This window comes from Sus scrofa, chromosome 2 (assembly GCF_000003025.6).
Source record: "Sus scrofa isolate TJ Tabasco breed Duroc chromosome 2, Sscrofa11.1, whole genome shotgun sequence".
Taxonomy (NCBI): Eukaryota; Metazoa; Chordata; class Mammalia; order Artiodactyla; family Suidae; genus Sus; species Sus scrofa.
In genome coordinates, this window is record NC_010444.4 from 35,070,576 (window position 1) to 35,096,187 (window position 25,612).

At 35.6% G+C, this 25,612-nt stretch overlaps 1 protein-coding gene across 1 annotated transcript in view; it reads right to left on the minus strand.

Annotated features, from left to right (window-relative positions):
• Positions 1-25,612, minus strand: part of LUZP2 (leucine zipper protein 2) — a 533,060-nt gene that overhangs the window by 139,461 nt on the left and 367,987 nt on the right. Inside the window, exon 7 of the mRNA XM_003122913.6 lies at positions 21,775-21,837. Within this exon, the coding sequence (XP_003122961.6) occupies positions 21,775-21,837 (63 nt within the window). The remainder of the gene's footprint in view (positions 1-21,774; positions 21,838-25,612) is intronic.

Below are 25,612 nucleotides of genomic sequence, written 5' to 3' on the forward strand. Positions count from 1 at the left end.
CTTCCTCCCTCCCTCCTTTCCTTCCTTCCTTCCTACAAATATTTACTGAGTATTTCCCAAGCATAGACTCTGGCGCAATGTTCTCAAAATCTAATCCAATGTCACTCTTTCATGAAGCCAGTCCCAATACAGTAATTGGTCTACTGATTTTTGATTCTCCTTCACTGACCTCTCTCCCAAGAGTATAGATAAAGTACTTATTCAATTCTTACCATAATGTATTAAAATTGTAAACTAGCCCATCTCCCTTGTGGACTGAAGGCGGGGCAACTTACTGTCCAACTTTGGTTTTCCCATGACTGCTACAAAATGTCAGCTGTGATGAGTGAAAAAGTAGGGGTGGGATGGGAGGTGCGGTGGGAGGCAGAGGTTAAATAACAAATGCAAATATCCTCTTTCAGAGGTCCATATACAAAAGAAATAGTACTTAGTTAAAATAAAAGTCTGAAAGGGAACTCAGATCACCTTATTTCAAATACTTGGTCTTTCTACAATGTCAATGTCTATAGAATTTTTAAATTAAGAAAAATAAAAGTGAAACCCTTCCACATTATATTAATTAAATGCCCAGGGGTCTTGTCATTTAAAGTGTGGCTCACAGACCATTACAGTCAGCACTGCCTAGGGTCTTGTCTGAAATGCAGAATCACAAGTCCCATTCTAGATCTATTGAATCAGAGAATCCTTTTAACAAGACACATGTTGATCTCTACATGTTAGAATTTATGAAACACCAATAGACCATTCTCATTCAGTAAATCTTGGGTGTTAGTATTAAAACAGACATAATTGAATAGGTAGTCTATAAGACTGTGCTGGATTGCTGCCAAACTCTTACAGAGTAAGATAACATTAAAATCCAAGCAGTATGCAAATAAAAGGGTTCAAATAAGTGTAAAATATTAAATATAAGATCACTATTATCCACAATGTATCTAAACTAAAAGCAAATTAAATACATGAAAAAGGGAGAGTGTTAATAATATTGAGTTAACATACTTTCTGCTAAATTTGAAAGAAAAAAATTCCAGAGGGTTATTTTCAATATTATTATTTTAGAAGATTTTATAAATTTTAATGAATACATTATCAGTATATCAGCATATCAAATTTGTCCAAGATAAAACCCAGCATGAAACCAAATTATTATAGCAAAGGCTTCTTACACAAGTACCTAATTAGATTAGAGACAGCTTTCAATTATTATTCTTGCAAACAAATGTTAAAGGCAGTTGGAAAAGATAATGTAATTCTTTCACATCTCTGACTCCAGACAATGGTCAACTGCAATTATGGTAAGAAATTGCATTTAGTTCTTGACCTCTCTATCAATTTCTTTAATAACACACATGTAAAAATTTATTAGAAAAAAATTACATCTCAACAATTTCATTTCTGAAAAGCTGTTATGCCTTTAGTCCTTGATAACCATGTAAATACTTAAAAAAAGATATTTCTCCTCTAGAATATTCTTAAGATCCTTTTGCCTTTTTAATAAATAAATTCAAATATATATGTGTCTAAAGTCAAGGAAATGAACTGATATCCCCCAGGTTTCCAAGGCAACCTTACATCATAAAGGAGAAAAAAAGGGGCCTGGAATATAGTTTCATACATCCCAGAAATTGCAAAATATGAAGGGCTGAAATGAAAAGATGTGATGCATTTCTTGAATGAAACCAATGACACTGAAACTAAGAACAACTTTCCACTTTAGACTCAGAAAAAATGACCTAGTATTATCTCGAAAAATGCTCCTCCCTCTGGAAAAACAAAACCAGAAACAAAAACAGTTTATGGAAAATGGAGTGTGTATAAAATATTCTGTAGAATTCATTTGCTGATAATAAAGGACACAGATCCCCTAAACTGCAACCACACATTCTTTTTGCCACCATGCTACCATACCAAGGAAGAAGAAATGGACAAAATATTCAGTAGATGATGCTTAGGGTTGGTATAAGTAAGATATTTTATATATAGGTTAGTCAAAGTTGTAAAAGAGCCTTTCTTTTAGAATGCTTTACTCAACATTTTGCAGCATACAAATTGATGCCTCTTAATTGTTATAAGTTTTATCTGATGTGCTGCAAGAATTACCAACAAAGCTGAAAGATTTTACCCTGCATATGACCATAGAGTTTCTGTACTTCATATTATATATCCCACATGGATTCTCTCAGGCTTGGGCAAGGTTCATGCTTCTGTTTCTAAAGATGGAGAAACAATGGTTAGGGCAGGATGGGAGGAGAGGCTAGTTGTGACTTTGAGAAAAGAAAAAAAAAGCAATTGGTTTCTGGAGGCCAGGGTGGAGGGGTGTGGAGGTGGATGAAATAGGTAAAGGAGGCCAAACAGTAGGAACTCCAAGTTACAAAATAAGTAAGTCATGGGGATATAATATACATGTGATGATTCTGGTTAGTAATACTATATTGCATATTTGGAAGGTGTTAGAGTAGATCTTTCTTTAAAAATCTTATCACATACACACACGATTGTAACTATGTGTGGGGACAGATATTAATTAGAGTTATTCTCATAATAATTTTGCATTATATACAAATTTAAATCATTAGATTGTATACCTGAAACTAATATAATATTATCTGTCAATTACACCTCAATTAAAAAAAAGCTGAGATTATGCAATTGAGAGGAAAAATGTGTGCTGTAACTATAAATTTTGGCTTCTGGCTAAATAGCATGAGCTCTGAGAGATGAAATGCACTTCACTGCCTATTCAAATAATACAGCCCACTTGGCCTTCCCAGGTTATTTCATCATTAGCACTAAATTGAGTTTACTCAATGATGGTTAAGAAACTACAAATGAGTAGGGACTGAAAAACAGTTACATCATGTAACTCAATTCTCCTTCTGAAGGAGTCTTAGTAGTGTGGGCAAATAGAGATAAAGAATAAAAAAGGAACAGGAAGAAGAGACCATGGGGTAAAACACATTACTTTATAGAATGAGCTTGGCATCTATGTGGGAATCAGATAGGTATACAAAAAATCAACTATAGGGAGTTCCCGTTGTGACCCAGTGGTTAATGAATCCGACTAGCATCCATGACGATGCAGGTTTGATCCCAGGCCTCTCTCAGTGGATTAAGGTTCCACTGAGCCGTGAGCTGTGGTATAGGCTGGCAGCTGTAGCTCAGATTCAACCCATGGCCTGGAAACCTCCATATGCCAAGGGTGAGGCCCTAAAAAGACAAAAGACAAAAGAAAAAAAAAATAAAATCAACTATAGGAGTTCCCATTTTGGCTTAGTAGGTTAAGGACCCGATATCTCTGTAAGAAGGCTGGTTTGATTCCTGATCTCTCTCAGTGGGTTAAGGATCCACTGGAGCTTGGATCCAATGTTGCCATGGCTGTGGTGTAGACCCCAGCTACAGCTCCAATTTAATTCATGGCCTGGGAACTTCCAGAAGCCACAGGTGTGGCCATAACAGAAAAAAAAAATCAACTGTAATTTACGGTGAGAAGGGGATTCTTGAACAATCAGAAGTGAGAAAGAAAAGAAAGCCCCCCAAAAACCCTGAGGTGAAATGCTGTGAACCTTAATTATTGAACATTAATCATCAGAGACAACATTGTCAGAGAGATGAGCCAATATTCTGCATGAGACTAGAGTTGAAGGTGTTACAGGACTCTTCTAATACGAAGGTTCTATATTGTTGAAAACTTATGGAATGAGTTGATCTTGTTTCTCAAATAGGGTTTAAGTCCAAATGACAATAGTAGGGAAGATAAAAAAGAAGAAGAAAAAAAAAAAAAAAAGAAATCTTTCTTTAGAAATACATCAGAGTCAGTGATTGACGTGGCTGTTGCCATGGTAAAAGACTCTCAGTGTGTACTACTTAGGGATTCTGCTTTTGCCTTCATAAGCTGTGCATTCATTTTTAAAAACTATGAAATTTATGGAGAAATCTCCTTTTTAAAATTCCTCTGTGAGTTGTGTCTGTTGCAGCAGCTTTCCATGCAATTACCTCAGAGGTAATTGGCTTCTTTTCTTTTATTACGCATAGGTTAACAAACATCCTAGTAACTGAGTTAATGTCGATGAAATGAAATAAAATAAGTCAAGTAAATTCACAAATATGCTTTGGAAATGTCTCCTGCCGTGACAAGGGAGAACATCTAAACATGTTACCAAAAGAAGTACTCAAAGGAGAATGATAACTTGCCTTTGTTTTCTGAAATTATGGCTAGCATCACCATTAAGATAAAGGATATAGAAAACAAGGCATTTAAAAAATGTACAATGAGTGAAACTGCTGTATGTTTTCTTCATTATTCTTTCCTTTTATTTTATATTCAAAACAAGGAATTATGTTTAGAACAGAGATATACTACTGTAATTGTTTTATATTTTAATTAGAAATGAAAAGCCGTCTGAGGATGTCACGCGAACTTGAGTGGTACTTATATGTGCTCAAATACGACTTTGCAAAAGGCCATAATTTCTTTTTTTCTTTTTTTTTTTTTTTTTGTCTTTTTGTCTTTTTGTCTTTTAGGGCAACAGTGGTGGCATATGAAGGTTTCTAGGCTAGGGGTCAAATCAGAGCTATAGCCGTCGGCCTATGCCAGAGCCACAGCAACACAGGATCTGAGCTGCATCTGCAACCTACATCACAGCTCAGGGCAATGCCAGATCCTTAACCCACTGAGCGAGGCCAGGGATTGAACCTGCATCCTCATGGATGCTAGTTGGGTTCGTTAACCACTGAGCCACGACAGGAACTCCAAGGCCATAATTTCTAATCATTTCAGAACCTAAGACAACTTCTGATCAGAAACACATGTTGAAATGTCAGTGTGCGCAGAAGAAACAGATGTCTCCTATTGAAAAAATTGTTTGAATGCACTAAAAAAGAAGCAGCAGCAGCATTTAGGACCTAAAGAAACCAGTGCATCAATTCGTGGCTGCTGTGCCTAGAGCTTATAATAGCAGTGTCCCAGACAAGTCCCTCAAAAGGAGTGATTTTCCCCCAAAGGTCTTATGATGACACCACTGTTGTATATATACTCCAAGCAAGGACCTGTGCAAAATCAGCTGAACCTATTAGACCGAGAGCCCCTCTCAGTGGGAGCACAGCTCGATAAGCAAAGACACACATGCAACATGATGGATAGAATACGTAGGAAAAGTCAGCAATTCAAGGATCATCCCAGCCCCTCAGACCCAAAGAGAACTGTTCTAGGGCTGGTCTAAAGTTAATTGTCTTCATTTTGATTTTCTGTACAAAGATTTCCACTTATGCCACATCCTTTAACATTTCTTAGCCTTTAGAATATGTCCCTGCAAAGCTTTTACAAATATATTGTAGTTATCATTTGCAACAATGGTAAGACAATGGTGAGCAAATACTGTGGAGTAGCTCTCTATAGACTGAGTATAGGACTGGGTATAGGCAAAACATTTAGAGCTCAGTCAGAGAGGGCAGATAGATACCAACTGTGACTAACTTTTAGGAGCTCCTTGGCATGAGAATGACTTCAAGATTAGATCCAAGCTCAGTGGAAAAGAACTCTTTGACAGAATGTGGGAAGGGGACACAAAAAGATATTCACTTTTTTAAATGTATTTTCAATAACTGGCTTAAACCACTTAACATGTTTTATTTTCCTATGAAATAGGTCAAAACATTTTTTTAAAGCTTGAATTAATGATAACATTTAGTGAAAATGGTATAATTTAAAAAATATTATTTAAAGTTACAAACATCTAAAAATAATTTCTAGCATAATCATCAACCTGGCAGTTATAGAATACACGTTTTCTAATAAGTGAACAGAGAAATAAGAAAAAGACAAACTTGGAACAAACACAGTATTCTCAATAACAGCCAGAGAAAGCTCTGTTTATCTTTGCCTAAAAGTGCTTAGAGGGTACAAGGCGAAGGCCAATATGTAAAGCAATAGTTCTTAAACTGTTAAACTTTGTATATGTATAGCTCATTCAATAATCTGGTAAATTATACAAGCTCCTCTCCAAGAAAAATGCCATAGGTAACCTATAAAAATTATGAGAAAATTCTGACGAGTTAATATCTTCTGGGAATTCATCCACTGACTTCAAATACCTTGCTAAAGAATGAAATAACTGGAGTTCCTGTTGTGGCTCATTGGTAACAAACCCAACTAGTATCCATGATGATACAGGTTCAATCCTCAGCCTCACTCTGTGGGTTAAGAATCTGGCATTGCTGTGAGCTGTGGTGTAGGTTGCAGACATGGCTCTTCAGACCCCACATTGCTATGGCTGTGGTGTAGGCAGCTCCTATCTGACTCCTAGCCTGGGAACCTCCATATGCTGCAGGTGCAGCCCTAAAAAGCAAACAAACAAAAAAAAAATTAAACAACCTTGGTCAAATAGAAAAAATGCAATACCAGACAGATTTTGCAGGCTCAACCAATAATTTTGGACAAATGAATGAGTTGAAAAGCTTAGATTGAAGTTATGTAATCATAGGTAAGAGACTCAAAAGCCCTAGGCTTGGTTTCTTTAAAAAGTCCTATACTTTTAGTGATTTTCAGTATTTAAAATATTCTGAAACTTTTTGGAGAAAAATTAATGTTTAATAAATTAAAGTTGCTATGACATGATAAAAAACATATATGCCCTTTCAAAACCTGCATATATACCATATTACCTGGTGAATAATAATTAATAAGGCATTTGGCTTTTCTGCTTTAGAACATGGGAGGAGCAAGCCTGAAAAGTTGGGTTGATGTAGATAGGGTCAATTAAAGTTCTCCTGTTTCTTACTATAGAATATACCCCTATACTGTATTTTTAAAAAGTACTTAATCTAATTTTTAGGGTAGATACGAATATACTGGGTCAGAAAAGAAGCCCCTGTTTTAAAGCAACTGTCAATTCTAAATTGAAAATGTCTTATTTTTGTACTGAGGATGCTTATATTTTTAAGCAAATGAATTGAATGTTACCTACAGATACTATTTTTTTATGTCACCAAGTTATATTTATTTCCAGCTATGTATGTTTGCCCCTTTCAATCTTTAGGTGTACTAGATACCATTTCTGAAAAAAATCGAAAACTTCCCACTAAGATACAAATGAATGTGTTTTGAAAATGAGTTTGTTAAATAGTGTAAGAAAATAAAATCAGTAACCTCTCTAAACTCTTCTGAAATATTCCTACATTTTTAGGGCCAAAACTCATTTACTGGAGATAAATTGACACATAACAAATGAATGGCACTGAAAATGTTTTCACTCATCAAAAAATGGTTTAACGAGTGGATGAGATAAATGTAAGTTGATGAGAGACAGATGCACACAAAATTATATTAAATTACACAAGGGTTTAAAAATTAAGGGGTGACTGCTTTACAAAATTCCCTTAACAGACGACTTGAATCATTAGAAAATAATCTGACACTTGTTGTCATCTATGCTTGGGAATTCATTTGGCAATGCCCCTGTTTTCAGAAGCAGAAACCAGTTGAATACATCTGGTTTCTAGAGAAAATATCAATGAGAACACAGGCCATTTCAGAGTCTGAATTTCAGAAAGAGTGAGTGCATAGGGACTATCACCAAATACACCAGAGATTTGTCAGAATTTTGGTATAATTCTGTACCTATGCTGTAGGAATAGTTAACAAATGAATATAAATTCCTGTCAAATATACTTGAGTCAAAAAAACCTAACTTCAGTTCAATTTTTTAAAATAAACAAAATAGGGAGTTCCTGTTGTGGCAGAGCAGAAACAAATCTGACTAGGAACCATGAGATGGCGGGTTCAATCCCTGGCCTTGTTCAGTGGTTAAGGATACGACACTGTAGGGAGCTGTGGTGTAGGTCGCAGATGCCGCTTGGATTCTGCATAGCTGTGGCTGAGGTGTAGGCTAGCAGCTGTGGCTCTGATTCAACCCCTAGCCTCAGAACTTCCATATGCTTTGGGTGCAGCCCTAAAAAGCAAAATAAAATTAAAAAAATAAAAATAAAATAAATAATGATGGTTTCAATATGCTAATTAGCTTTACAAATAAATATTTTGTAATTATAATTGTCAAACTTCTCAAGGCCTCAATACCCTCATTGAAAAATGAATCCTACAACTTTTTTTCTTTGTCTCGTAGAGAATATAGTGAGGATCAAATAAAATAATGTTTATTACAACACTGGGTAAAGTATAAAATCATAAATATACATAAGGCATTGTTTTTATCATTAAACTATAAACTCTGTGTAGGCTGTAATTTAATTAAATCACTTTTATTTCAAATGTTGAATGACATGTGGCTTTATTAAGTTGGTTTTATTCAATACATAACAGGAATAGCCATAGACAACCATCCTTCCCTTAGTGGAGCAAACAACTAGAATGCATTTAATAGAATGTCTCAGAAGACTGGAATGTGGGGGGAAGGATGGACACATCCATTGGTCCATCTGAAGGTCAGGACATTGACAAAGAATATGGAAGTACCAGAGGACAAAGGAAGATGGGAAATTCAATATGTGTGGCAACGAGTAAGCAACTGGAAGATGGTCAGGAGTTCAGAGTGGAGAAGACGACAAATAGTGAAATGGAGACCCAGTCACCAGAGGGACCACAGAAAGTAAGAGAAAGTAAGATAACAAAAAAAGGAAGGGTAGACAGACCCTGATTTTTATGAATGTGTATTATTGATATAAATCCTTTCTGTTCTATACCATATTTACTATATAGATGACCTTGGACCACTAATTTTTAGGCCTCACTTTATTTTATTATATATTATAATATATTTTATTTTTTTAGGGCCACGCCAGTAGCATATGGAGGTTCCCATGCTAGGGGTCAAATCAGAGTTGCAGCTGCTGGCCTATGCCACAGCCACAGCAATGCCGGATGCAAGCTGCATCTGCGACCTACACCATGGCTCATGGCAATGCCAGTTCCTCGACTCAATGAGCGAGGCCAGGTATAGAACCTGAATCCTCATGGATTTGTTTCTGCTGTGCCACCATGGAAATTCCTAAGCTTCACTTTACACTCACCCCACTATACACACATTAGGTGTGTGTGTATACACACAAATACTCAATGCATCCTATGTATATACCTAAGTTATTCTGGGGAGTAAATGAGATAATGCATGTAAGGCACACAGCAAAATATCTTACAAGTGCATGGTTAGTGCTCAATATATACCAGTTGCCATTATTAGTGGAGATTTCCTAATTCTACAGATTCAAGCTTACACATCTAGATGGAAGCAATAAAATGTGGGGGCATATTTACCACCAACACGGCATGTACTATATTCCATAAATGTATATGCAGTATAAACATAATATTAAATGATGATTGACATTATGCTTATGATTTAAAGAGACCACATGTTAGCAATATGACATGTTGAAAAGAACCTTCAGTAAAAGCACAAACACATGTTAGTCTCCATACAAACTTTTTTTTTGGTCTTTCTAGGGCCACACCTGCAGCACATGGAGGTTCCCTGGCTAGGGGTCTAATTGGAGCTGTAGCCGCCAGCCTATACCACAGCCACAGCAATTCGGGATCTGAGTCGAATCTGTGACCGATACCACAGCTCAGGGCAATGCCAGACCCTTAACCCACTTAGTAAGGCCAGAGATCAAACCCACAAGCTCATGGTTCCTAGTTGGATTCGTTAACAACTGAGCCACGATGGGAACTCCATTCTCCACACAAACTTGGCTCAGGAAACTTGTCATGGCTAAGATATATGTTAAGAAGATTTCCTACCCAGACTATATCTACTCCTTAGCATATAGAACATGAAAGTGAGTTCAGAGAATAATTTCCAACTAAACTCAGCAAAATCTCCTTTTGAAAACCTAGTATCAGAACTCAAACTGTCTCTCATTCCCTACCCAATAGGAAAGTTGATAAATTCACTTTTTGGTGACTGGGGAGCACTGTGGAAATTGTTTTGAAATGTCCAAAACAATACCACCAAAGTAAATAAATGAAATTAAATGGCTTACATTTTAAAATAAATGTTCAAGATGATGAGTAATCATTTTTATAGCAAATTAGAATAGTACTTTTCATGTTATAATCTATCAAACAACAAAGTCTGTTACTGCTTTTTTGCGTGTATTACTTAGTTAATAACTTACAGCAATGGACTGAATTGTATCTCTCCCCAAAGTCATATGTTGAAAGTCAATGTGGCTGTACTTGAAGATGAGGCCTATAAGGAGGTAATTATGTTAAATGATGTCATAAGGTGCGGGGAGCCGAGAAAATGCAGGGACTTGAAAAAAGAACCTTGCCTGATGGCAGAAAAACCTGAAGGCAGGTTCCTAACCAAGGAAGGGAGCTCACCTGAATGGTACAAGCCGAAGGTGGGCTTCTGGTTAGGATAAAAAGCCTGCCTGTAAGGTACAAGCCGAGGGCAGGCCTCAGGTTACATAGCTCTCACTTTGATGTTGATGGGGAAGAATTGGGGCTTTCGTGGGAAAACAATTTCCATGTTTGCAATGGAGAACATGGATTGTTTCTCGGGTGACCTAGTCTTTCCTACTGTTTTATTTGTTATTCAGTTTTCCTCAGTCTTTCCTGATTATTTACTTATTATTCTTATTTTCCCTTCTTATTTTCCTGTGCTGATTTGTGATATAACAAAGTTACAACAATGATATAGTAAAAATTTCATCCTGAAGGACTTTCCCCTATTTAAATCCAACTTAGTTAAAATTAAAACATAGTGTTTATCTACTAACTAGTTATATAGTAAATTTTAGAGTTAGGATTTTAATAAGGTTCATAGAAGTTAGACATATATTATCCAAGAAACCTAGCTTTTAAGTGATAGCTAGTTAAGTTGGTTTATATTTACTTACACTGTAAATATAACGCTTTAAATCTAAGCACCAGTCTAAAAACAAGATTTGTGAATGCCAAATTCTTGTGTCTGTGACCTCTTCAAATTGTAAAGACTGGCTGGCCATGGGATGATTTGTACTGAGTCTCTTCCTTCCCACATGATGTATTGTACCTAACTGCCCTTAAATTGTATTCACTAAGTTTAGTTAAGATAGAGATCTTAAAACATGATGTATTGTACCTAATTGCCCCTAAATTGTACCAAGTTTAGTTAAGATAAAGATCTTAAAACATGATGTATAGCTGCAATACCATGTAATAGTTAACCAATGTACTTTTAACACTGGGATGTAATGTGTAGTGAAAAGCTGTCTATATAATCAACCACTTATGCCAATTAAATTGGAGCAGTCCAGCACCCTAAAAGAAGGGACAAAGAGGCTGTCTCCGTATGCACATTCGCCGACGCACGTCCCTCTCCAATCAGGAAAAAGTGTACACTCCCTGGCCACTGGAGCTGGCCTCCGGCAATAAGGACCTTGATATTGTGGGATTAGTGTCATTATAAGAGGAGACATCAGCTATCCTCCATGTGAGGACACAGTGGGAAGGTGGCTGTTGCAATCCAAGGAGAAAGCTCTTATCAGAAATCAAACCTTGCCAGACATTGATCTCAGCCTTCCCAGCCTCCAGACTGTGAGAAAATACTTTTCTATTGTTTAAGCCACCTGGTGCATGATACTTTACTACGTCAGGCAGGGAAGACTACATTTACTTACCTATTTATTTATTCTTGTTTCAGACTGTGCTGCTATCACATTCAGCACTCTGTGCTCAAGTCATTGCTGTATTCTGTCATCCCAGGGTCTACAGTACTGTGTCCTCCCTGCCCACACTCAATCTGAGTCACTGTGAGAGCTCTAGAAACTCAGACTACATAGCTCCTTAGAGATCTGTAGATGCTCACACAATGAAAACTAGTGCACTGCTGTACAAGTACACCTGTGCCTCAGGACCCAGGTGCTGTGGTAGTTCTACATGCATCTGATCCTTGGACTCTGGTCCACTACTGCCTGAGGGCCAGCATAGCAGGCCAGTTACCAATAGGGATCCCCTTGGCTAGAACTTTCTCCCACAGGCAAAAATGGAAGAATAGGAAGATCTTAGCAGCCATTGCTCCTCAAGAAGCCAATGACATTACCCACCGCCATCAATCACAGGAACTTGACAGTCTTGAGCAGTGGATCCCCACAGTCTGTGCTAATACTGACCTCAGCCAATGGAGCTTCATGAAGACTATGTTGTTGTGCTCTCCCAGGAACAAAGGATACCCTCACAGCCAAAAGTCTTTCCCAAATGAAACCAGGCCATTTGAGACAACATGGATGGACTTTGAGGGCATTAGGCTAAGTGATACAAGTCAGACAGAGAAAGAACATACTGTATGGTATCACTTTATATGTGGAATATTTTTTTGAAAAGCTGACCCTATAGAAATGAAGCACTGAATGGTGATACAGTAGTTGGCAGGAGCAGAAAAGAGGGGAGATGGGATGTTGGATGTCAAAGTGTATAAATTTTCATTTAGAAGGAGAGTAAGTTCGGAGGCTCGAATATATAACAGGGTGACTACAGTTAATACTGGAGTGTTGTATCATTTGAAGTCACCAAGAGTAGACCTAAACCATTCACACTACACACTCGAATATAAGCAAGTAACTATGTGAGGTGATGGATGTGTTAATTATCTTGATCTTGGTAATAACCCACAATGTACATGTGTATCAAATCAGCACTTTAAAAATATATGATTATATTTGTCATTTTTTCCTCATTCAAGTTAAAAAAATCCAAGCTCCAAAAATAATATGTATTAGGTATGAATAACATTAAAATTTTTCATTAATTTTAAGGAATTAATTTATAGTTAGACACATAGTCAATAAAAACTATGCCTCAAGTTAAAATAAGAAATTTTTCATCAAAGTATAAATTAAAATCATAATGCACTCATATTTTTATAAGAAAAAGTCATTTTGGCACATTTCATGGAAATCATGCATTTCAATTTTTATAAAGAAATGATAACTATACTTGTTTTATGTTTTAAATTATGTAAAAAACAGAATATATACAATATATAATCTATATTAACCATATACATTAGTCACAAAGTAGACTATGCCTAGTAGAAAAGGAACTAATTTATGAAACAATTCAAAATATGGAATGTGTTCCAAGTGATTGGATTTTAAGTGAGTTTTTTGGGGGGCCTTATACTTTTAGATATGTTTTCCAAAGTGAGAAAATAATACTTTTGAAATAGAAAATAAAGTGTAAATATAAAAAAGCAACAAAATGGAGGGTAGCTGTTCCAGATAATATCAACTCCAAATTGAATCAAGGAGGATAAAAACAGACTCAAGTCCTGGGTAAATAACAGTGCATAGAACCTCACTTCTTTCTTTAGTAGAGAATGTTTACTGTTGCTAGCAGCCTTCCCCAATAAAAAATCAGCTCTCAAACATTAGTAAGGACACTGAATTTATCAACATGTCTTGAAATTGTGAGCACATGCTGTTTTTTTTAATTCTTTATTTTTATTACTCAATTAATTCATTACATTTATAGTTGTGCAATGATCATCACAATCCAATGTTATAGCATTTCCATCCCAAACCCCCAGCACATCCCCCCACCCCCCCAAACTGTCTCCTCTGGAGAGCATAAGTTTTTCAAAGTCTGTGAGTCAGTATCTGTTCTGCAAAGTTCATTGTATCCTTTTTCCAGATTACACATGTCAATGATAGCATTTGATATTGGTGTCTCATTGTCTGACTGACTTCACTTAGCATGATAATTTCTAGGTCCATCCATGTTGCTAAAAATGCTGGTATTTCATTCCTTTTAATGGCTGAGTGTATTCCATTGTGTATATGTACCACACCTTCTTGATCCACTCTTCTGTCGATGGACATTTAGGTTGTTTCCATGTCATGCCTATTGCAAATAGTGTTGCAATGAACGTTGGAGTACATGTGTATTTTCAAGTCATGGTTTTCTCTGGGTAGATGCCCAGGCGTGGGATTGCTGGATCAAATGGTAGTTTTATTTTTAGCTGTCTTAGGGAAACTGCATGCTGTTTTCCACAGTGGTTGCACAAATTTACATTCCACCAACAGTGTAATAGGGTTCCTTTTTATCCACACCCTCTCCAGCATTCATTGTTTGTAGACTTTTTGACGATGGCCATTCTGGCTGGTGTAAGGTGGTACTTCATAGCGGTTTCGATTTGCATTTCTCTAATAATGAGTGATGTTCAACATCTTTTCATGTGTTTTATGTCCATCTGTATGTCTTCTTTGGAGAACTGTCTGTTTAGATCTTCTGCCCATTTCTTGATGGGTTTTTTTTTTTTTTTTTGGTATTGAGCTATAGGAGGTGTTTATAAATTTTGGAGATTAATCCCTTGTCAGTTGATTCACTTGCAAAGATGTCCCATTCTGTGGGTTGTCTTTTTGTTTTGTTTAGGGTTTCCTTTGCTGTGCAGAAACTTTGAAATTTGAGTAGGTCCCATTTGTTTATTTTTGCTTTTGTTGTCAAAACTCTGAGAGGTGGTTCTGAGAAGATGTTGCTGTCGTTTATGTCAGAGAGTATTTGGCCTATGTTTTCCTGTAAGAGTTTTACAGTTTATGTTCTTATATCTAGGTCATTAACCCATTTGGAGTTTATTTTTGCATATGGTGTAGGAATTTTTCTAATTTCATTCTTTTCCATGTGGCCATCCAGTTTTCCCAGCACCACTTATTAAACAAGCTGTCCTTTCTCCATTGTATATTCTTGACACCTTTGTCATATATTAGTTGGCTGTGGGTGCATGGGTTTAATTCTGGGCTTTCATTCCTGTTCCACTAATGTATATTTCTCTCTTTGTGCCAGTACCATACACTGTTGGTGATTGTTGCTTTGTAGTATATTAAGTCAGGGAGCCTGATTCCTTCAGCTCCATTTTTCTTTTTCAGGATGTCTTTGGATATTCTGGATCTTTTGTGCTTCCAAACAAACTGTAAAATATTTTGTTCTTCAAGTTCTGTGAAAAGTTTACTTGGTAATTTGATAGGGATTGCATTGAATCTGTAGATTGCCTTGGGTAGTATAGTCATTTTGATAATACTAACTCTTCCAATCCACGAGCATGGTATGTCTTTCCATCTATTTGTGTATCTTTTATTTCTTTCATCAGTGTCTTATAGTTTTTAGAGTACAGGTCTTTGGTCTCTTTAGGTAGGTTTACTCCTAGGTATTTTATTCTTTTGAACGTGAAGGTAAATGGGATTGCTTCCCTAATTTTTCTTTCTGACCTTTTATTGTTAGTATATAGAAATGGTGTTGATTTCTGTGTATTAATTTTATATCCTGCCAGTTTGCCAAATTCAATGGATGAGCTGTAACAGTTTTCTGGTAGAGTCTTTAGGATTCTCTAGGTATCATGTCATCTGCAAATAGGGATAGTTTTATTTCTTCCTTTCCAATTTAGATTCCTTTTATTTCTTTTCCTTCTCTGACTGCTGTGTAGGACTTCCAAACCTATGTTGAATAGTAGTGGAGAGAGCAGACATCCTTGTCTTGTTCCTGATCTCAGAGGGAATTCTTTCAGCTTTTAACCATCGAGAATGATGTTTGCTGTGGGTTTGTCATATATGGCCTTTATCATGTTGAGGTAGTTTCCCTCTATACCTACTTTGTTAAGAATTTTGATCATGAATGGATGTTGGACTTTTTCAAAGGCTTTTTCTGTGTGTATTCCAAGGATCATATGGTTTTCATTCTTCAGTTTGTTAATGTGGTGTATCACACTGATGAATTTGCAGATATTGAAGAACCCTTGCATCCCTGGTATAAAACCCACATGATCATGATGTACAATCCTTTGAATGTATTGTTGGATGCAGTTTGCTAGTATTTTGTTGAGGATTTTTGCATCTAGGCTCATCAGAGAAATTGGCCTGTAGTTTAATTTTTTTGTGGTATCTTTGTCTGGTTTTGGTATCAGGGTGATGGTGGCCTCATAGACTGTTTTTAGGAGTGTCCCTTCCTCTGCGATTTTTTGAAATAGTTTCAGAAGGAGAGGTGTTAGCTCTTCTCTAAATGTTTGATAGAAGTCACCTGTGAAGCCACCTGGTCCTAGACTTTTGTTTGTTGGACGTTTCTTAATCACAGTTTCAATTTCACTACTGTGATTGAACCGTTTAACTTTTCTATTTCATCTTGGTTTAGTCTTGGAAGATTGTACTTTTCTAAGAATTTGTCCATTTCTTCTAGGTTTTCCATTTTATTGGAGTATCGTTGTACATAGTAGTCTCTTACGATCCTTTGTATTACTGTGATGTCTGTTGTTACTTCTCCTTTTTCATTTCTAATCTTATTGATTTGAGTCCTCTCTCTTTTTTCCTTGATAAGTCTGGCTAAGGGTTTATCAATTTTGTTCATCTTTTCAAAGAAGCAGCTTTTTGTTTCATTGATCTTTTCTATGGTGTTCTTTGTTTCTATTTCATTGATTTCTGGTCTGATCTTTATGATTTCTTTCCTTCTACTAACTTTATGTCTTATCTTCTTTCTCGAGCTGCTTTAGATATAAAGTTAGCTTGTTTATTTGAGCTTATTCTTGTTTCCTGAGGTGGGCTTGTATTGCTATAAACTTTCCTCTTAGAACAGATTTTGCTGCATCCCACAGGTTTTGGAATGTTGTATCTTTGTTGTCATTTGCTGCTAGGTATTTTTTAATTTCCACTTTGATTTCTTCAGTGATCAAATGGTTATTTAGTAGCATGTTGTTGAGTCTCCACGTGTTTGTGTTTTTTGCAGATTTCTTCTTGTTGTTGATTTCTAGTCATATAGCATTGTGGTCAGAAAAGATGCTTGATATGATTTCAATTTTCTTAAAGTCACTGAGGTTGGATTTATAGCCCAGGATATGGTCAATCTTAGAGAATGTTCCATGTGCACTTGAGAAGAATGTGTATTTTGTTGCTTTTGGATGGAATGTCCTATACATATCTATGAAGTCCATCTGGTTTAATGCTTCATTCAGGGCCTGTGTTTCCTTATTGTTTTTCTGTCTGGTTGATCTGTCCATTGCTGTAAGTGGGGTGTTTAGGTCCCCCACTATGATTGTGTTATTGTCCATTTGTCCTTTTAAGGTTGTTAGCAGTTGCCTTATATACTGTGGTGAACCTATGTTGGGTTTGTAGATATTTAAAATTGTATATCTTCTTCTTGTATTGGTCCTTTGATCATTATGTAATGACTTTCTTTGTCCCTTAAAATATTCTTATTTTTAAAGTCTATTTTGTCTGATACAAGTATTGCTACTCCAGCTTTCTTTTGATTCCTGTTTGCATGTAATATTTTCTTCCATCCTCTCACTTTCAATTTGTATGTGTCCCTAGGAGTGAAGCGAGTCTCTTGAAGACAGCACATACATGGGTTTTGTTTTTGTATCCATTCAGCTATTCTACATCTTTGGGTTGGGGCATTTAGTCCGTTAAAATTAAAGGTAATTATTGATATGTATGTATGTTGTTATTGCCATTTTATCAACTATTTTGTTGCTCTTTTTTCTTCCCTTCTCTTGTTCTCTCCTCTTGTGGTTTGATGACTATCTTTAGTGTTGATTTTTCTTATTTATTTGTTTATCAATTTTAGATGTTTGTTTTGTGGTTGCCCTGAAGTTTATATATTGGAGTGTATATCTATATCTATATCTATATATATATGATTGTTTTTTTAAGTTGTTGGTCTCTTAATTGCAAGTTCATCTCTAGTGTCCTTCATTTGTACCCTTCTCTTCTCATGATTTCTGATTTTGGTGGCATAATTGTGCATGTATGATTTCGTATCTTTACCGTATATATACTTTTACTGGTGAGCTTTGTCATTTGTGGTATTTTTTGCTTCTGGTTGTGGCCTTATCCTTTCTGCCTAGAGAAGTTCCTTTAGTATTTTTTGTAAATCTGATTTAGTTTTGCTGAATTCTCTTAGCTTTTGCTTATCTGTGAATCTTTTGATTCTCCTTCAAATCTGAATGAGTGCCTTGCTGGGTAATATAATCCTGGTTGGAGGTTTTTTTCCTTTCATCACATTTAGTATATCATGCACCTGCTGGTTTTTTAAGGATAAAATTCATGTGTTTCTGCTGTACACATTGCTTCTTCAAAGATTATCTTTGCTAAAAATCATCAAATCTATTCAAATTTGAAGAGGTTCTCAGGAAACTATTCTTAGGGAAATAAAGTGTTTTACCACTTATCTCAGGATTCGACAAATAATTACCTAAAGTATTTTGTGGACTCATTTGAATAGATGCATGGCTGTATTCTTGTGGTCACAAACACTTTACAGCTACACACATTAGTTTCTATTATCTACTACTGCAACATATTTATTTATGTATGCATGTATGTATGAGTATATGTATCCAGTCATTCATTTCACATATGTTTATACAATATCTAAAATCTGCACTGTTGATATAAAAATAAGCAAATAAGATTACAAAAATGTAAGCTCTCATCAAAATGAGTGGATGAGTACATTATAGCAGAAAGTGTTGTTGCCTCTCCTTAAACAATTAGATTTCTTTTACTTCTGAAAAAAGCAATCTTTCATAGCAGATGCTGAAAACACTGAAATCTCACTTTTGCATGAATACATGCTCAAGTTTGGGGAAACTTCTTAAAAAATGTTCTTCCTTTACAAAAATTATAACACTCAAGGACAAGTATCTCCCTCCACACAATTTTCTTGTCTGACTTTGTACACAGTTATAGAGATTCTTAGACACTAACATGATTCAATGAGGAATCAAAACTTAGAACAAGTCAGTAAATTGAGGATCATGAATTGAAAAAGTGTGAAACAAAAGTAAACAAAAAACTCTGGGTCCTTGCTTATACTGTTTAGCTGCTGAATAAGTAAATGTAGCAACCAAAATTGCCATGTCTCTAGACCTCTTGTTATTGGAGTTAATAAAAACCTAGCTCTTAAACAGTGTCTTGGGCAGAGAATATGATGAATGGCATCCTAAATTATGCAACCACATGGTATATTCATACACAGTTCACTGAGTTCATACATAAGTGCTCCTCTCAAAGTGACATAAAATAACAAAGCTTACAAATAATGTCTCATTTTTCCAAATAAGATAGATTTTGAACACATTTCAACTTTGGTAATTGCTGAAAAATGATAGATTACTAATCTATATTTAACAATTGTAATATTACAAAGAAGTAAATCACTGAAAATTATTGGATTTCTTCATTCTTTTCTCCCAACTTTTCTATCTATAACTCCTCCATTTGAGAAATGAAATTAAAAAACAATTATGAAGCCTCATATGATCTTCTGTCTTTACATAAATCTCCCAGCCTAGTATATAATACTTATCAGCTCTAGGGAGCTTGAAACTGTTGTATTATATTCCTCATTTTATTAAATTACACTAATGCAAAGAACTAGTTTTTTTTTTGGCAAATGTGAACACACACACATAGAGAGTGTTTTTTTGTTTGTTTGGTTTTGGTTTTATTTTTTTGCCACTTTCAATGATTTGTTGTTCATGACTGAAAATAGCTAAGGCCAATTGAACAATTGGTTAAAATGATACTCCCAAGGATTATTGTTTTCTAAAACTTTAACTCAAATTGTTTATGAATTTTCTTTTCTTTAGGGTCATACCTGTGGCACATGGAAGTTCCCAGACTAGGGGTCGAATCAGAACTGCAGCTGCAGGCCTATGCCATAGCCACAGAAACGCCGGATCTGAGCTGTGTTTGCAACCAGTGCCACAGCTTGTGGCAATGCCAGATCCTTAACCCACTGAGTGAGGCCAGGGATAAAACCTGCATCCTCAGGGATACTAGTTGAGTTCTTATCCCACTGAGCCACAGTGGGAACTCCTATTTCTAACTTTTTAAATGTTCTATCCTACCATTTGAAAATTACCTATATTAAAACATATAGTATCTAAAAATCCTTCTTAAAAATGTTAAGGACAAGATGAATGTAAATACCCTGAGTTTAAGAGTCTTGTTATGAACGATTGAAGGCAGGCAGGCAAATATGTTGGGTTTTATAGTTTTATCTTAACTCTATCACATACAGTGAGCAGAGAGTCAGTAAGTAAGCATTAATGAGAAATAATTCACAGTTTTCCTGGTGTGATGGGCATAGCTTACTATAAATGAGGTTAAAGGAATGGCAGGAAATATTAATGGAAGACTAAATGGCACAGAATCATGACTTGAATGGAATCAGAATTTAACAAACATTGGTTTACCTACTCGGATTACCTTCCTATAACTAAGCTAAAAGTAAATGTGTCAGAAAAGAGTGAATAGTAATTTCTTACTGTTTTCATTGGAAGAAACAAGGGATGGATTGACATTAAACTATTAAATAAACAATTATCTCTAATCATGAAATAAAATAAATAATTTTCTCTATTTTAATTTGATATTTGGAGTTCTTGTCATGGCTCAGTGGTAGTATCAATGATATTCAGAGTTCCTGTCATGGTCCGACATGCAACCATGAGGACTTGGGTTTGATCCCTGGCCTCAGTCTGGATTAAGAATTTGGTGTTGCTGAGAGCTATGTTGTAAGTCAGACAAGGCTCAGATCTGGCATTGCCATGGCTGTGGTGTTGGCTGGCAGCTGCAGCTCCAAATCGACCCCTAGCCTGGGAACTTCCATATGCCACAGATGTGCCCCCCCCCAAACAAACAAACAACAACCTGATATACACAGATTGGGATGATCACTGTAATGAAAACACTTTTACAGAATAGACATTACACACAAAGCAATTTGTGCTTATTTTTAAACAAATTATTATTCTTACTACTAAGAGCCTAATGCTCTGTCATTTCATTGCATTGGGGAATGCAGATGTACCATAACACAATTAAAAGAATCTACCCCATCTCCTCTGCTCAAGGGAGATAAAAGAAAGTATCGGTATTTGTTTCTTCTTGCTGCTATAACAAATTGCTATGAACCAAGTGGCTTAAAACAACACAATTTATTCTCTTGTAGTTCTGAAAGTTAGAAGTTTGAAACTAATTTTATGGAACAAAATCAAGGTATTGGAAGGGCTGATTTTCTAGAGGCTATAGGAGAAAATCCTTTACATTGCCTTTCCTTCTCCAGCTTCTGTGGTCACATACTCTTTTAATTTAGGCCTTCTTGTCTCACTCTTATAAAAACTTATACAATTATACTTAGGATCCACCTAGCTAACTAGGTATAATCTTCCCACCTCAAGATCCTTAACTTAATCACATCTGCACAGTCTTCTTTGACATAAAATATAGCATTCACTGGTTCCAGGCATTAGCAGGTGGTTATATTTAGGGGGCCATTAGTCAGTAAACCACAACTATAATTCATGCTAGATATATACCTATACATAGCTCTTGACTTGACAGTCTTGTAAAGGAAAGTGTCAATAACCAAAGTCAATTAACCATGATTAAATATGAAGACAATAATAAAAAAATTATGCAGAGGTCTCTGGAAGTCACTTTGTAGGTCAACAGTGGACCTCATTTGTGGAAACTTATATGCTTTCCTCAATGTAAATATTCTGAAAGACAATATTCTTCCATGTTAAATTAAAATAACTGAAGTTTACAAAAAGACTTTAAACATTTTGGATGGATGCCTGCCTTTGATTAAGTATGTACCCAGGAAACCATATCTGTATTTGTTTTATTAATTAAGTAGGCAATAAAATGAAAGCATCTTCAATTCGATCAAATAAAACTCTAATAATTCTTGAAAAAATGTGTAAATTAAATTTAAGCTAAATAATATTTTACACGATTTAGGTATTGAGCTAATCACTTGGAGGGGGAAGGTGAAAAGATACTCACCTTAAATAATAAATCCTTCTTCCCATAACGAAGCTCCTTAAGCTGGGCTTGGACTTTTTTTGACTGTAAGAACAAAAACATGGATTAGTGACTTGATGTCATTTATATTTTCAAACTTGATGAAAAAATTCTTTTAAACTGCACAAGAATGAATTTTTACAGCCAAACAAAAGAGAGTTCAACTAGTTCAGAAATGAAACAGGAAAGTTTAATCTCTGCTCTGGGAGTCAGACATCCAGCTATTCTAGGCAAGAAAAGAAACCCAAAATCCGTTCAAAGGAAGTATATTGTTTAAAAGATAACATTTAAAGAAAGTGGCTTATTGTTCTTTCTTCAGCCTCCTCCACCCTGCCCCCCTCCCCACAGAATGTAACTCACCTAGGCATATCCAATAAATACATTTTATTTATTTTTTATTTTTTGATTAACAAATACATTTTAGAGGCTATGTACATACGCTTCAGTTTTAATTGCTTCTTTTTTTTTTTTTTTTGGTTTTTAGGACTGCACCTGCAGCATATGGAAGTTCCCAGGCTAGGGGTCTAATCAGAGCTGCAGCTGCTGGCCTATGCCACAGCCACAGCAATGCCAGATCCAAGCTCTGTGTGACCGACACCATAGCTCATGGCAATGCCAGATCCTTAACCTACTGAGTGAGGATGGAACCCACCACCTCATGGTTCCTAGTCAGATTCATTTCCACTGTGCCACGACGGGAACTCCTCATTGCTTCTTCTTTTATTTTTAGGGTCACACCTATGGCATACGGAAGTGCACAGACCAGGGGCTGAATCGGAGCTACAGCTGGCAGCCTACACTACGGCACAGCCATGCGAGAGCTGCGCTGTGTCTGCAACCTACACCGCAACTCAAGGCAATGACTGATCCTTAACCCACTGAGCAGATCCAGGGATTGAACATGCATCCTCATGGATACTAGTCAGTTTCATAACCTGTTGAGCCACAATAGGAACTCCCTCATTGCTTATTTTCAACTACATACTTAAAAAAATAAATATGAATAAGTTTAATCTGACAAACAAGTTTAAAGATGACATATATAAAAAGGGAAGGCAGCAAACAAATGCGACAGAAAATGAGGAAAGTAGCTAGAATGCTAAGATGCTGAGGTGAAGAAGGTTTGCCCTTCAGAATAATGCAAACATAAAAGTGTTTATAACAAAAAAAATCTCTCCCATGAGACGTTTTTGTCTACGATCTGGAATATGCTATGTTCTGGTGATCCATAGATGCTGATCAATCATTTCCATTTTTCCAGAACAGATCAAATTTCACACATTCTAACTTAAGGACCTCAATTATTTGTCTCTCTACATCAAAGATTGTAGGTCCTGACTCTTTGGTAGAATAAAAAGAACACATCCAAACAGATTATCATTGTCATATAAATATATATTGGAAAAAACAGTTAAGAGGAAATGCAAAATATACAGTCATTTTGGAAAACAGTGTGACAATTTCTTATAAAGATAAATCACACAGGAATTCTTTCTAGGTATTTGCCTGAGAGAAATTATGATATACACATAAATATTTATAGTATCTTTATTCATTCTAGCTCAAATCTGGAAATAACTCACAGGTCCATTTACTGGTAAATAGTAAACAAATTATGGTACATACATGAAATGGAATACTAAAATATTGTTAGGCATTTTTTTAAAATGAATTAAATTTAAAACATGTAACAATATGGATGGAATGCAAATGTATTTTATTATGGAAAAGAATCCAATCACCAAAAGCTGTATTTTGTATAATAGCATATACATGATATTCTACAAAAGATAACAGAAATACAAAAGAAATGTAAATCAAAACCATAACGAGATGCCAACTTACACCTGTCAGAATGGCTACTGTCAAAAAGTCTACAAATAACAAATTATGGTGAGGATATGGAGAAAAGGGAACTCTGGTTCACTGCTGATAGGATTGTAAATTGGTGCAGTCATTACAGAAAATTGTACAGAGTTTCCTCAAAACTCAAAAATAGAACTACTATATGACCCAGCAACTCCACTGACTGGTATATATTAGAAGAAAATGAAAACAGTAATACAAAAAGATTCTTGCACCCCAATGTTCACAGCAGCACTCATTTACAACAGCTGAGACCTGGAAACAAACTAAATGTCCATCAGCAGATGAATGGATAAAGAAGATAAAATAAACACACACACATAGTGGAATACTAATCATCCATAAAAAAGAATGAAATAATGCCACTTGGAGCAACATAGATGGACCAAGAGATATACTAAATGAAGTAAGTCAGAAAGAGAAAGACAAATACCAAATGATATCACTTGAATGTAGAATCTAAACTTGGACAAAAATGAACTTATTTATGAAAGAGAAACAGACCCACAGAAATAGAAAACAAACTCAGGGAGGGATGGAATGGGAGTTTTGAATTGGTAGATACAAACTATTTTACATAAAATAGATAAACAACAAGATCCAACTGTATAGCACAGGGACCTATATACAATATCCCATAATAAGCCATAATGGAAAATAACATGAAAATGAATATACATATATGTATACCTGAATCACTTTGCTATATACCAGAAACCAACACAACACTGTTAATCAACCACACTTCATAAAAAATATAAACACAAAGATACATGCATCCCAATGTTCACAGCAGTATTACTTCCATAGCCAAGACATGGAAGCAACCAAAGTATCGTATCAATAGATGAATAAAAAAAAAAAAGGCTGTGATATATTTATAACATATAATAATATACTACTCAGCCATAAAAATAATGAAATTATGCCATTTTCAATAAGGTGGATATAACTAGAGGGTAAACAGTGAAATAAGTCACACAGAGAAAGAAAAATATGATATCACTTACATGTGGAATCTGAAAAATAAAACAAATAAATCTAAATTATAAAAGAAACAGAGGGAGTTCCCATTGTGACTCAGTGGAGTAAGAATTTGACTAGTATCCATAAGGTTGTGGGTTTGATCCCTGGCCTCACTCAGTGGGTTAAAGGATCTGGAATTGCCATGAGCTGTGGTGGAGGTCACAGACCAAGATTGGGTCTGGTGTTGCTGTGGCTGAGGCATAGCCTGGCAACTGCAAGTCAGGTTCAACCCTAGCCTGAGAACTTCCATATGCCGCAGATGCAGCCTTAAAAAGAAAAATATAAATAATAAAATAAAAATAAAAAAGAAACAGAAAAGGACTCAGATATAGAGAACAAACTAGTGAATGGGGAGGGTGAAGCTGGGAGGGCAGGAAGGTGTATTGGATTAAGAGATACAAATTATTGTATATAAAATAAATAAGCCACAAAGCTATAGTATACAGAACAGGAAATATAGTCATAATTTTGTAATAATTTTCAATATAATATAATTCATAAAAATATTGAATCATTATGCTGTATACCTGAAACTAATATTGTAAATGCTTCAGTAAAAACAAGAGAGGAGAGTAGAATAAAACAAATAAAGATTCAGTTTGATGTAGGATTTAATACAGTTTTAATTTTTTGGCTATTTCTTCAACTTAGCTTTATAAAACTCTATCTGATATTGCAATAGTTTTCAAAACTTACATGGGCACAAGAATCACCTGGGAGGGCTTCCTAAAACACAGATTAAGCCAGTGAAACTATTTCATATGCCTCTGTAATGGAGGATACATGTCATATTTGTCAAAACCCACAGAATTTACACTACTGAGAATGAACTCTATGTAGGGACTTTGAGTGTTAATGATGTGCAAATGCAGTTTCAATCATTACAATAAACTCACCACTCTGGTGGAGAATATTCATAATGGGGAAG